Source organism: Emys orbicularis, chromosome 6 (assembly GCF_028017835.1).
Source record: "Emys orbicularis isolate rEmyOrb1 chromosome 6, rEmyOrb1.hap1, whole genome shotgun sequence".
NCBI lineage: Eukaryota > Metazoa > Chordata > Testudines > Emydidae > Emys > Emys orbicularis.
In genome coordinates, this window is record NC_088688.1 from 13,614,846 (window position 1) to 13,630,122 (window position 15,277).

Here is a 15,277-nt window from a genome sequence, read left to right on the forward strand (position 1 = left end):
CTGGATAAGTTACGAGACATCCATTCAGCCCCTGCAAAGTCACTTTAGGGTTTTCTCTTTGTTATCCTTAAATCTTGTTGACAAGTATGGGAATATCACTCAGCCTAGTTGGAAATTCTGTGGCTAGATGTTCTGCTGTCAGCCAACTGTTCTGCACGGACTGTGGGACATATTTTGAGACTCTATGGATGTGGCTTCACTGCAGAAGTAACTGGTGATCAGCAACCTGGTCCGAACACCAGGTTAGTCTAGCCCAGGTGAGACCAACCATACCTGAGTTACTGTGCCCTTCTTGGTGCTGCAACCCCTGCCCTCAATGTGTGTCGTTAGGACGTCTGGGGGCGTATCCCATGGTTCTTTGTGCTGCAGTAAGCTGAGGTGCTTTACGATTCTTTCCCAGTGAATTGTGGGAGAATTCAGAACTTGTCTTTTCTTTGGGACACACAGGGGAAATTATAGGACTATCAGCAGTCCGGTGGTTTGGCCTGCATCCTCACTGCAAAGTGGGCACGTCAAAGGTTATGTCTGAACATCACCCCCTTGGGATGAATGCAGGCACCTCACTGACCTCAGACATCATTCCCTAGGCAACAGCAGGCCCCTGGTCTGGCTCTGGGGCTGGCCCTCTGGCTGGCTCTCATAGCAATTCCACCCCACCCAGGGGACATAACACAGTCCAAACACAAAGGAAGATAGTTCTTCTTTGAGGGATGGTCCCTATGTGGATTTCAAACATGGAGGCGTATGCCAGCGTGTCTGAGCTCAGAGGGCTCAGGCTGGCAGTGCTCTTCAGCTGTCTTCCAGGACCTAACCCACTGCCCTGGGCTGGGAGCTCTAGCTCTGCTTCTTGCAGACTGCCTCCCCCACTGGCCTGAGTTCCTCCCTTTGAAGGGCCCTCCCCCAGGCCTGACAAGCTGCACAGGTGCAGCAGGGGTTGGGGCTGATTGTGACCACAGGAGCTCTTTAACCTCTGGTTGACTGGGACAGGGATATCTGCCCCACCACAAGATGTTACCAGTCCAAAGTCAAAGTGGCAATCGGGCTTTAGCCTGCTGGGCCAGCTAGCATGGGTAAAAGCACCTCACACAGCTTGAGAGGTTTTCCCATGTGGAGAGGGGTTAGGAACAACACCCAAATAAGAACCTGAGTTAATTCTGCCGTGAAGACTTATCCTAAATGCGGGTTTGGACGCTAGGCATGTACTTGAGAACCTAGATGTAGCCAAGCTAAAGGACTGTCCTTGCAGGTGAAGGGGCAGATCGGCAGCTGGTGTAAATTGTATTCAGTAGAGCTATAACTTACACCAGCTGAGGATCTGCACCAACAGGATTTCTAGCGTCCACAGCCCTGCTTCCTCAGGCCAAATGTGGACAGTTGACTTTCCAAAACAAAGTCACAACATGAGAAAGCACCTGGCTGAGGGGGCATCCCAGCATGACATGTGGCTCCTTTCTTTGGTTCGTAAACATTTCTCAGATAAACTCAGCTTGAGGTAGGTGACGTAAACCCCTTATGTTGGTAAGTAGGACATGTCAGAGTAAGAGAGAATTAAATGTGAGTTTGCATAGACATCCATTTTGAATTCCTAGCCAAGTACGTCCCTTGTGAGGCGATGTATTGGTATGGGGGGTGGGGGGAACACAAGATTTCTCTTTCTGCTTTGGTATCTGTTCCAAAAAAGTTCTTGTGGTGGGTGAAATTCACCCGAGCAAAAGAAATATGCAAGGCCTAGGTACCACTTAAGGCCTAGTTATTTGTTGGCTCGCTATTGCAGTCATATACAATAAACATAACTCAAACAGGCGACAAGTATCAATAAAAATATGCATTGATTTTAAAGTTCTCTTCTTTATTTATCAGGCCTCAAGTAGAGTGTATTTAAATGAATTTTCCAGTTCTTCTTTAAGATCTGAATTGGCTGGGTATTTGTTTTAAATCTGTACTTACTCAGTCTTTGCCTGCAATCACATCTCGTGAACCTGATAGGTTCTTTCTAAGGTGCTGAGTACTACTGCTCCCAGTGACTTCAGTGGGAGCTGCAGGGTGCTAAGTATTTTTGAACATTCACTTGTTAAAGCACTTAAATGTGTACGTAGGGGCTTAATGTAGGCACCCGTTTAAAAAAATTTAGGACTGTTAATTAATGGCAGTTAACTCACGCAATTAACTCAAAAAAAATAATCACAATTTTAAAAAACTGCGATTAATCGTAGTTTTAATCTCACTGTTAAACAATAGAATACCAATTGAAATTTATTAAATATGTTTGGATATATTTCTACATTTTCAAATATATTGATTTCAATTACAACACAGAATACAAAGTGTACAGTGCTCACTTTATATTATTTTTGATTACAAATATTTGCACTGTAAAAATTATAAACGAAAGAAATAGTATTTTTCAGTTCACCTCCTACAAGTACTGTAGTGCAATCTCTGTTGTGAAAGTGCAATTTACAAATGTAGATTTTTTTGTTTGTTTTGTTTTTAACTGCAGTTATGTAACAATGTTAAACTTTAGAGCCTACAAGTCCACTCAGTCTTACTTCTTGTTCCACCAATCGCTAAGAGAAACAAGTTTGTTTACATTTATGGGACATAATGCTGCCTGCTTCTTATTTACAATGTCACCTGAAAGTGAGAACAGGTGTTCACATGGCACTTTTGTAGCTGCCATTGCAAGGTATTTACATGCCAGATATGCCCTTTCATGCTTTGGCCACCATTCCAGAGGACATGCTTCCATGCTGATGACACTCGCTTAAAAAAATAGTGTGTTTAATTAAATTTGGGACTGAACTCCTTGGGGGAGAATTGTATATCTTCTGCTCTGTTTTACCCGCATTCTGCCATATATTCATGTTATAGCAGTCTCGGATGATGACCCAGCACAAGTTGTTCATTTTAAGAACACTTTCACTGCAGATTTGACGAATGCAAAAAAGGTACCAATGTGAGATTTCTAAAGATAGCTACAGCACTCGAAGCTGAACAGGCTTCCAAAATCTGAGAGGGATGAGCATGCTTTCAGAACCCGAACCACCAAAAAAGAAAATCAACTGTCTGCTTGTGGCATCTGACTCAGATGATGAAAATGAATATGTGTTGGTCCACACTGCTTTGGATGGTTATCGAGCAGAACCCATTATCAACATGGACGCATGTCCTCTGGGACAGTGGTTGAAGCATGAAGGGACATATGAATCTTTACCGCATCTGGCACCTAAATATCTTGCAACGCCAACTACAACAGTGCCATGTGAACGCCTGTTCTCACTTTCAGGTGATATTATAAATAAGAAGCAGGCAGCATTATCTCCTGCAAATGTAAACAAACTTGTTTATCTGAGCGACTGGCTAAACAAGAAGTAGGACTGAGTGGACTGGTAGGCTCTAAAGTTTTACATTGTTTAATTTTTTAATACTTTTTTTGTACATAATTCTACACTCGTAAGTTCAACTTTCATGATATAGAGATTGCACTACAGTACTTGTATGAGGTGAACTAAAATACCTTTTTTATTTTTACAGTGGAAATATTTATAATAAAAAAATAAATATGAAATGAGCACTGTATGCTTTGTATTCTGTGTTGTAATTGAAATCAATATATTTGAAAATGTAGAAAACATCCAAAAATATTTAAATAAATGGTATTCTATTTTTGTTTAACAGCACGATTAATCGTGATTAATTTGTTTAATTGCTTGACAGCCCTTAAAATATTATGTATCAGTGGGAAATGCTATTTATTAAACAAATTACATGAACAATCTCCAATAGTGACGGAAGTAGGATTCACTGTTAGGTCAAAAGTTTGTTGTAGATAAGCATTTCCAGCTCACAGTAACTTCACTGGGTGTTTTCCATACATAGTGCCATAGCCATCAGTGCAAAATTCCACAGCATCCCATTTACACTGCTAACCAAGGACCAAATTCTGCTATTAGCATGAATGTGTTAATCTTACATGTGGTGAAGGGACCCTGGTTCCATTGAAGTCAATGGCAAGATTCCTATTGACTTGCATGGGGGCAAGGATTTCACCGTAGGGGTCAGAAAGGGAAGAGCAAACTCATGGTGCTTTGTTTAATCCCTGCCTACTATCCCAAATTCCACCAACATCCTGGAATAGCTTGCTGTCTCTGCTAAAATGATAAGCATGAAATAGTTACTGGTGTGGTGATATAGGTTGCTATAATTAGGGTTCAGGGTCAGGAATGTGCAGTTATTCACAGTGCTTTTCTAACACTCAGCCTGTCTGAACAAGGTACCGCTAAGTCAATTTCACACTTAAAAGGTTTTCGTTGCAACCATAAGGACTAGAAAATGTTTTAAAATGAACACTTGAATTCTACAGGAATGGAATACTCAGTAGAAGATTGGAGAACTTGTAGGTTTATTATATGCAAGTGACACCTGATTAACTGAGATGTGAATTGATTTTTATTTAGACGAGTTGTTTTTGTTAATACTTGTTAAGCTCAAATGCTTGAAAAACAATTAGGAGAAAAGAGGTCTTTTAAAATAGATTTACACCCACAGCCTTTGGATTAAGGGCTGAGAAAACCTCACACACAGGATACATGAGACTTCCAAGGAATCCTCCAGAATAACCAGGGAAGACAAGACTTGACAGTATTGATATTTTGTAGGAAAAAAGAAGCAGAAAGAAAAAAAAAAATATTTTAGGGGTAAAAAACTCTTTCATGCCTTTTTTATGCATCACATAGAAGCAAAAATACAAATATCAATTTTTGTCTTTGCAAATCATCTTTAATAATCTGACTACTAGTGTTTTCAGCACCTTGGCACCTTTCTCTTTCAATGGTTTGCCCACTCTTTGCAGCTTTTAATAAGGATGCTCGGCCCTGTGGGAATATTATTACTATTTATTTGTATTCCCATAGCACCTAGGAGCCCTGGTCATGAATCAGGACAGTTTTGTGTTAGGTGAAAACACATTAAAAAAAAATGGCATGTGCCTCAAAGTGATTATAATCTAGTTTTGCATTTATTGCACCTTTCATTTGAAGATCTCTGAGCAATTAGTTAATCCTCACAACACGCCTCCGAGATGAGTTGTTGTGTCCCCATTTTACAAAATGGGGTAAACCAAGACACAGAGGTGAAGTGACCTGCTCAAGGCCAGACAGTGAACCAGTATCAGAGCCAGAAAAAGAACCTACAACTCTTGCTTCCATATTCCAGGTCCCTAGATCATGAGTCAGTAACCATACAGATAGAGTTAATTGGCAACAATGTGTGATGATGATGATGAATTACTATTTTATAACCAGGTTGAAAGGATCACCAGTAGCTTTGAAAATGCAAAGTGGCTTCCCGCAACAAGAGCTTAGTTTTCAGAAGTCCAGCATCCGTACAAACACACAACCTTGCCGAGAAGACTTATCCCCATTTTCTCTCTCTTTAGGGAATTAGATTATGCCATGTTGCGACGGCTGGAGAAGAGGATTTTGGTTGACCTTCCAAATAAAGAGGCACGACAGGCTATGATTCAGCACTGGCTGCCCCCAGTGAGCAACAGTGGAGGAGTGGAGCTGAGAACGGAGCTGGAGTACAGCTTGCTGGGTCAGGTGAGAAGACAGCAAAGCGGGTGCAATTCACCACTGGCAACTCAGACTCCTGAAGTTTTTCAGCGAGGGAATTGTGGGAATGTGATGAGCCTGATTCTGCTCTCATTGAAACAAGTGTGAACTATACATGCTACAAGTAGCATCTGTAAACATGGTAGCCGGGGGAAAGAGAATAAAGCTCAAGTTATGAAGGTGAATGATTGAATGTGGGTAAGATGGGAGGCTTAGGGACTCTTCCTACAAGGGGACATCAATGAGAGCTGAAGGTATTGAACTTGTCTCAGTAGGTGAAATCACCAGTTTCGCATGACTCAACTTGGAAGTCAAAGGTGTATTTTGATGCTGGTATTGGGTCAACTTTTCACTGTTTCAGACGTAAACACAGAAAAAAAATTACAACTGTATACCTCCAGCCCTTTCTAACACCACAGTGGGGTCTTTCGGTTTATATCGGAGATGAGCATGGTACAGCACTCTGCTGAGTAGGAAGCATTTGTCATGGACACTAGTGCAGCATGAAAGAGCATCAATAAAGTGAAAAGGCTCATCAGGACATCAATCTCCAAGAGCTCAGATATTTTCCTTACAGAGCCTGAATTCAGGCTGTCGTCACCTATAACCTCTGCTGAGAGTAGCTCATACGTGCTCAGCTGATCATGGTTTAGTTCTGTTCATAGAGACATACAGAATATTTCAGTTTCTATTTCAAAAACCATTTTGTCTATGAAATTGAAACATAATTCTTAATATTTAACAAATACAATGCACTAGAACTGCAAACATAAGGTTGTAGTACCAGCTGTTGATTCTTGTGAGCCTTTGGCCCTGTCCACACTGGACGGAACAGTGCGACCTGTGTTACAGCTAGCCCCGTTCTTATCCAAATGTGGCATGATTATCAGCTCAATCACTGGCTAGAACTAGACCTCATTATGTACAGCTTGGTACAAGCTAGGCTATGCTATGCACTCAGGATGGTTGGGTTTTCATTTAAAGATGATTACGCAGGGCCAGGATTTTTAAGTTAAAGGCAAGCATTTGCTCACACATATTTGTATATATCCATTCATTTGTGCCTGGGCCAATTGGTTATTTGGGCACATGCTTTGCCAATTGAGTGCCTAGGGTGCACATAGATATCAGATTTGTGCTTTTACTATGTATGTATGTGTGTGAAGTAGAGGTGCATTGAAGGAGGTGTGCGGTTGCGCATGCCTAAGGACTTGTCTACACACAAACTGGCACCAAAACTTTTATTTCACACTTGTTATTTTTGTGTGTGGACACTCTTTATTTTGGATTAAGAGTGGCCTAGCTAAATGGAAACAGGATGTTCTTAACCCAAAATAAGAGTATCCACATTCAGACTTGCAAAACAGTTATTTGGGCGCAGGTTTTTTGCAGAGCAGCCCTAATGTTGAAAATCTGTCCCATTGGTGGTGTTTGTATCACAGTCGGGCCTAGAGGCCAATTGTACTAGGCACTGGACAGAAACATAGAGCTTAATCTAGAGCCCATTAAAGCCAGTGAAAAGACTCCCACTGACTTCAGAGGGCTTTGGGTCAGGTCCAGAATGAGTTTACAGTCAAAATAGGTAAGACAGAAAGGGTGGGAAACAGGCACAGAGAGATGAAGATTTTATTTTACCTGCAGAAAACAGTCCTTAAAAAAACAAATGCCTGATTTGCTAACACCTGCATAAAGCAACTCTGCATTCAAAGCAAGAATGAAGTAACATGAGAGTATATACATCACGTACAATGATTCGTAATCCTGTGAATTGTGATCTTGTATTAGGAGACAGAAGGGTACTCTGGCTCTGACGTTAAACTGGTCTGCAAGGAAGCAGCTATGCGGCCAGTGAGGAAAATCTTCAGTGCTCTTGAAAATCATCAGCCAGGTACAATAGCTCTCATAGAGAACCCTATGTGACAAATGCTGATCTGTCATTGTAACACTAGGTATTATATATTCACGTACCAGTAGGTGGAGCTCTCTTATTTGCTTAGAAAAGTTTTAAACTGTATGTTTGTAAAAACCTAATTAAGCCAACATTTCCATAACTCAGGTCACCTGTTGAAGCTGTCAGTCTCTGTGCACTGAATACAATAAGAGCTATGTTCTCTCCTGCTATATCCAATCTTCTGCTTAGTGTATTAACCGTTAAGTATGTTGCATTATGCACTGGCTTAAAAAGAGCATCTCTTAGCACTGATCAGCATCTCATTCACTTTCAGCATTTGGTCAATTTTCTCTCTCCAGGTAGCAGTAATTTACCCGAACTCCGGCTGGACACGGTCACAACAGCAGATTTCCTGGATGTGATCGCTCACACCAAGCCATCAGCCAAGAATTTAAGTCAGAAGTACATAGCCTGGCAGAGAGATTTTGAATCTGTTTGAAATAGCTTTAGACTTTGAAATCAAAGATACCCACTATCCAAAATGGCATCTGCAATTGGGGTTCAGCTACAGATAGAGGGAGTGAACTATGATGGAAAAGGAATTACTTTTTTTTTTTTCTTCAGAAAACTGAATAAGAGAATCTGTACTTCCAAATCTGCAAGGTGCATTTTTAATTTACCATGTTCAATGACAATTAGAAATTGTTGTTCTTCATGGAAAAGTAATGTCTACAGTGACTATGCAATGAAGATTCTAGCACTAATTTTATGCATAAAGCCTTATAAATTGATCCGTCTTGCACAATCTTTATTCATTGCAAATGATTTTCATTTTTTAGGGGAAGAGGAGCAAGAGTAGAAAGCTTGTCAGGAATAGCAAGAAGATTAGGGGTTCATGATACTCAAACTAGTGCATCACAACCAGTCTGGCATTTACTAGCAAGGACCTGTGTGATTGCCAATGAAGCATAAGAGACTTTTTTTTTAATCGCCATCTGGGATTAAATTCAACATTTTATTATTGCCTGATAGTCATGGTCAACTTGGTGCAGTTTTGGTCCGGGATATAATTTGTTCATGTATCGATGTCCTGATGTGTTTTATCCATCCCATTCAATTTGATTTTGGATTATTTTTTACCCAACTAGCACCAATGTCATTTGCTTTTCATAGGGTGCTGTAGTGCTCATCAGTATACTACTGTTGAGGAATCAGCGCCTAATTTAAATTATTATTACTTACTTATTAGCACATGTAGCTGAGCTCCAGCGAAACAAAGCATTTATTCTGTTCTTAATAGTTTTTCATCCTCCCTTTTCTTTCTTTTTTGCTGTTCATAAACTGCTAACTGGCATCTTTAGATGCCAGGCTTTTTTAGGTGTTTACCAAGATGGAAGATGCACATGCTGAAGTGGAATTGTAAGTGGATGACAGCTGAGGTGATGTATGGGGTTAGGAATATTTGTGAAGCTAGCGACACTTTTATAAGGAGGATGAGAATTGTATGGTCTGTTGCTGCTATAACAGCGTTTAAAAGAGAACTGGATAAATTCAGGGTGGTTAAGTCCATTAATGGCTATTAGCCAGGATGGGTAAGGAATGGTGTCCCTAGCCTCTGTTTGTCAGAGGATGGAGATGGATGGCAGGAGAGAGATCACTTGATCATTGCCTGTTGGTCCACTCCCTCTGGGGGACCTGGCATTGGCCACTGTCGGTAGACAGGATACAGGGCTAGATGGACCTTTGGTCTGACCCGGTACGGCCGTTCTTATGTACTTACTTATTAGATTTTCAGTTTAAAGCTTAATAAGGCATCCTAGGCAACTGAGGCAAAATTCTTTCGTCACAGAGCTACACCTCTACCCTGATATAACGCGACCCGATATAACATGAATTCGGATATAACGCGGTAAAGCAGTGCTCCGGGGGGGGGAGGGGCTGCGCACTCCGGCGGATCAAAGCAAGTTCAATATAACGCGGTTTCATCTATAACGTGGTAAGATTTTTTTTGGCTCCCAAGGACAGCGTTATATCGGAGTAGAGGTGTACTTTAAGGTGAGTGCAAAACTGGTTGGAAAACCGTTCCCAGGGAGTAATTATCAGTGGTTCACAGTCATGCTGGAAGGGCATAACGAGTGGGGTCCCGGGGGGATCAGCTCTGGGTCTGGTTCTGTTCAATATCTTCATCAATGATTTAGATAATGGTATAGAGCAGGGGTCAGCAACCTTTCAAAGAAGAAGAGACGTTTTTGTTTTTGTCTTTGACCAAAATATTTTGAGAGCCGCATGACACGCAAAGCTACTTGTAGAGTTTGTCCTCTGAGTGGCAATAACACGATCATCTCTTCTTGAGGACCTTGATCATTAACGTATCTGCAGAGTAAGGCAACCTGAGCGATGCTATCCACATCGCATGTCTCATTGCAGGCAATAGAAAAACCTGGTGCTGATCTAATGTCACTAATCTGCTGGCTGGTTACGTCTATGGACATCTTAATAGTTCTGTCCTTTACAGTCTTTGCAGATAATGGCATTTCTCTAATTTTCTAAACTATTTCATCTTTGTTTTTAAAATCGTTGAAGAGGTGCTCAGATGTTTTAATGAAACATTCTTTCACATATTCTCCATCTGTGAATGGCTTCCCTCGTTTGATTTCTTGAGCTGCCACAAAACTAGCAGCAGTGGTTCTGCGTGGTGCCTTCATCCATTTAGCAAACGTACATCTTGTTTGCTCTGCTTTATGTCAGAGATCCTCTACTGCTTTTTTCCTCACATCACCAGCTGGATAGGTTTCAGCAAATGTCCAATATTTCTTTTCAAAATGTCTTTCTAGGTTTGATTTCTTATTGTTGGAAATGAGACACAACGGGAGTCTGGCTGAACTCGCTATAAAAGCGCAAGACTCAGTCCAGTCATTTTTAAATTCTTGATGTTCGTCTTCTATCTTTCTCTTTTTGGTTGTCATTTTTTTGATTGAAGGTATTTATCTGATCTATTTTATTTCTGACTTTAGACTTTTTCAAACTGTTGGACATCTGAATATACTAGTAAAGACAGAGCACAGACGCTTCCTTATCACAAGAAATTCCAAGAGTTTTATTGGTAGACAACAGTTGCCTTGGTAATGAGCCATTTGAATATAAACAGGAGGGTGCTCCTGGCTGGGGCAGGGGACTGGGGTGCAGGAGGGGGTGCGGGATCTGGGAGGGAGTTTGGGAGGAGGGAGGGGGTTCTGACCTGGGGCAGGGGGTTGGGGGGTGGGAGGCGGTGCGAGGTGCAGGCTCTGGCCGGGAGGTGCTTACCACAGGCGGCTCCCAGGCCGGCGGCGCAGCAGGGCTCAGGCAGGCTGCCTGCCTGGGAAGCGGCTGGCTGCTGGCACGTGTCTGCGTGCCCCTGGTGGGGGGTAGGCAGCTCCGCGCACTGCCCCTTCCCCCAGCACTGTCCTCACAGCTTCCATTGGCCGGTTCCTGGGCAATGGGAGCTGCGGGGGTGGTGCTTGTGGACGCGGGCAGCACACGGAGACCCGCTGCCCCTCTCCCCCAAGGGGTGCGCAGAGATGTGCCAGCAGCCAGCTGCTTCTGGGAGTGGCGTGGGGCCAGAGCAGGCAGGCAGCCTGCCTGAGCCCTGCTGCGCCACCAGCCAGGAGCTGCCTGTGGTAAGCGCCTCCTGGACAGAGCCTGCACTTCGCACCCCATCAAAAAACAGCTGCCCCCAAGGTGGCAGCCAAAGAACCATATGCGGCTCTGGAGCCACAGGTTGCCGTCCCCTGGTATACAGAGTACACTGATAACGTTTGTGGATGATACCAAGCTGGGAGGTGTTGCAAGTGCTTTGGAGGATAGGATTAAAATTCAAAATGATCTGGACAAACTGGAGAAATGGTCTAAAGTAAATAGGATGAAATTCAATAAGGACAAATGAAAAGTACTGCACTTCAAAAGGAACAATCAGTTGCACACATACAAAATAGGAAATGACTGCCTAGGAAGGAGTACTGCGGAGAGGTATCTGAGGGGTCAGAATGGACAACAAGCTAAATATGAGTCAACAGTGTACCACTGTTGCAAAAAAAGCAAACAACATTCTGGGATGTATTAGCAGGAGTGTTGTAAGCAAGACACGAGAAGTAATTCTTCTGCTCCACTCCGCGCTGATTAGGTCTTAACTGGAGTATCATGTCCAGTTTTGGATGCCACATTTCAGGAAAGATGTGGACAAATTGGAGAAAGTCCAGAGAAAAGCACAAAAAAATGATTAGAGGTCTAGAAAACATGATGTATGAGGGAAGACTGAAAAAATTGGGTATGTTTAGTTTGGAAAAGAGAAGACAGAGGGGATATGATAACAGTTTTCAAGTAGATTAAAAGGTTGCTACAAGAAGGAGGGAGAAGAATTGTTCTTCGTAACCTCTGAGGATAGGACAAGAAGTAATGGGCTTAAATTGCAGCAAGGGAGGTTTAGGTTGGACATTAGGAAAAACTTCTGTCAGGGTGGTTAAGCACTGGAATAAATTGCCTAGGGAGGTTGTGGAATCTCCATCATTGGAGATTTTTAAGAGCAGGTTAGACAAACAGCTGTCAGCGATGGTCTAGATAATACTTAGTCCTGCCATGAGTGCAGGGGACTGGATTAGATGACCTCTCGAGGTCCCTTCCAGTCCTGTGATTCTATGAAAAGCCACAATTAGATAGGGCCCCTCCCATCCCATGGAGTTCCCCTTCCACAGGTTCTCCATGTGAGAACTAGGGAGCATGGCCTGCATATCTTAGCACAGCCAGCCCACCCCACATACATAACCCGATCAGCTCTTAGCCACAAGGTACCCACCTCTGTTCACACTACTCTTGCCCCTGACACCCTATGAGAGCTTACGGCTAACATGGCCACAAAATAATGCTGCCTTTGTAGCCTTTGCATGTACCCATTTGGGGATGGGGGCCCAGAGCCTAATGGAGTAACTACCTATAGTCCAAGTTAAGTCACAACAGAAGGGGATGCCACCATAGGAAGAGGAGGATGAGGGTGAAGATGAAAGGATTATGTGATTGCCAGAGACGGTACAGCACATGTCTTCAGCGGTGAAGCTATTGACTATTTTTAAAAACAATCTGCGCAGGACCATAGAAACAAGTTTTGCACAGATTTAATGACCAAATTGGAGGTTTGGCAAACAGAACTCTGGTCATAGGGGATTGCATGAATGAAGGTACGGCAGTAGGGGGAGAAAGGACACAGAGTACAGTCAAGGAGGGAGGGACTTGGGCTAAGCAAAGAGGCCAATGAAGAGGAAAAGGAGATAAGGGGCCAAAAGGGTCTTGAAAGTCAAAACAAGGGGCTTGAATTTGATCCAGGAGGCAATAGCACTGGATAACAGATGATTTTTGCTGCAGAGTCCTGGATGGATTGGAGGCGGGACTAGGCAAGCATCAGGACTGGGACAGACATGCAAATTGCAGCAGTGAGTGTGAGCTGGTCAAGGGCTTTCAGCGGGAAAGGCAAAGGATAGGAGGAGTTTGGAGATGTGGAACTACAGTGTAGTTCATGAGCACAGCCTTGAAATGCTGTTTTGAGTAGCTAACTACTATTGCACAGCCAAATGTGGTAGCTAATCAGGTCTTTGTATTGGAGTAGGGTATGAAATCCAAGATCTGAATATGGAGACCTTTCCTCCCATTCTGAAAACGGGAAAGTAACTTGGAGCTAAGTCACTGCCCTGTACCCTTTAAATGACTGCATTCCCTTTTAGGAACCATATATTTCTAATGAACTACCTCTTAAAGGTCTCAGTCCTTTTATATCCCTCCTCTAATCCTCACTGCTTTACTAGCAGTAGATGCCCCTTCCCTTTTAATCTTTTCCAGATGTCCCCTTTTTGGGTCTCAGGTGTAGTTGCCCATATGTATAAATGTCCCATGATCTGCTACAACATACCCACACCTACTTCCCTCTCAGATGAACAACCCCTCCTTACTCCTGCCTCAGTTACATTTTCAAAACACTCTCTTAGAAAATCTCCCAAGCACAGCATTTTCTTTCCTTCTGCTCGCTCGTCTCTCCTCCTCACACCAGCTCTGCATTTGTGTCACGCTTACATGGTACATAACATCCTTGAGCCTTCTGTTGGCTTATATTTGTCACAGATGCTATACAGGGATTGGTTAGCTGAGTGAATTTACTCAGCACTGTGTGTATTAGTTAGTTGGGTAAGGGAGACAGATCCTTTAGGTGGCCCAAGGAAGGGCTCCATTATCTTACATAGCCTTTGACTTTCACAGGATGTTGGGAAGAGGATGTGGGAGGTTAGGTTGGAGTCACTAAACTCAACCACGTTTGCAAGAGTAATTTTAAATCCTGCTGGGGAGGGACGGAGAAAGATTGTCCAGTGCTTTAAAAAAAACAGTGCACATTCACTTAGTGTTGCTTATTTGTATAGCAGTATAAAGCAAGAGAGTCCTGTGGCACCTTTAAGACTAACAGAGGTATTGGAGCATAAGCTTTTGTGGGTGAATACCCACTTCATCAGACGCATGTGACATGCATCAGACGAAGTGGGTATTTACCCACAAAAGCTTATGCTCCAATACCTCTGTTAGTCTTAAAGGTGCCCCAGGACTCTCTGTTGCTTTTTACAGATCCAGACTAACACAGCTACCCCTCTTATACTTGTATAGCAGTAGCACCTAGGAGCCCACTCATGGACCAGGATCCCATTGTGCTGGGCCTTGCTAAACACAGATCAAACAGACAGCCTCACAGCCAAAGAGCTTCCATTATTTCTTGCATGCCCAATATGCAGCTTGCACAGCCCACACATACATTCATGCTTCCCTTTCTGTCATTTGCAGAAATTCGCTCCATGTGAAATGTAAACCACCCAGAGAGATTATAGATAAACCTTCTTTCCTTTAGATAGCGCCTGCTACATATTCATTATATTTTTTCTTAACAAGAAGCAGTATGGCTTATTAACACAAAACTATATTTTCAATAAGGTGAGTACTACAATGATGTACAATTACAGTCTAATAACTTAACACTCAGGAGCACTGTAAAACAACTGGAAAGGACTTTGATTATTACAGCTTGCAAACGGACCAGGAAAGCTATTTACCATCATTACAAAGTTAGTTCATTTTGGTGGATTTAACACATGCAGGAAGAACAATGCATGCTACAGAATGAGATTTCATTTTACAGCTGTATTAACCAAGTGCTTAAAAGCTTGAATCAGTCCCATGGGTTTTGAAGGATTTTTCTCATAGCATTAGAAAGAGAAAAAAAAAAAATGAAATCTTGCAATTTCAGAGTTAATAGGACCCTGCTGAAGTCTAACTTCAAAAATTCATGGCCTATAAAGCCATTAAGGACCAGATTTTTGTTTCTGCACCATTCCTGTTAATAACAGCATCTAATTAAAACATCTGTAAAATACTGATTGTTTGAATTTTACATAAAACTTGAAAAAACAATTGTTACCTGTTTGAATAGAGGGAGAGAAATCAGCAGTGACTGGTATTAGTAATGGTAATATTGTAAATTGTAAGATATTCCTAATGTGTACCATCTCTACATTTAAATTAGTCAGATTACAGCAGAGAGAAGCCACATGGTAACTAAAACAAACATACAAGAACCAACAAAGCTATCATCATTTAGGCTAAAAATGGCTGTTATGCTTTGTTGATGTTTATTATCTTGGCACATTTCTCATAGGTTTTATAGTTTAACTAACTTAGCACATTTCAGATGGGCTTTTTAAACAGTTACTTCCTG

The 15,277-nt window shown here is 42.2% G+C and overlaps 1 protein-coding gene across 2 annotated transcripts in view; it reads left to right on the forward strand.

Moving 5' to 3' along the window:
- Positions 1-8,002, forward strand: part of KATNAL2 (katanin catalytic subunit A1 like 2) — a 39,633-nt gene extending 31,631 nt beyond the window's left edge. For both annotated transcript variants that reach the window (XM_065406648.1, XM_065406647.1), the window contains 3 exons: positions 5,438-5,600; positions 7,398-7,500; positions 7,863-8,002. In XM_065406648.1, coding sequence (XP_065262720.1) covers positions 5,438-5,600; positions 7,398-7,500; positions 7,863-8,002 — 406 coding nt within the window. The remainder of the gene's footprint in view (positions 1-5,437; positions 5,601-7,397; positions 7,501-7,862) is intronic.
- The last annotated feature ends 7,275 nt before the right edge of the window (positions 8,003-15,277 follow it).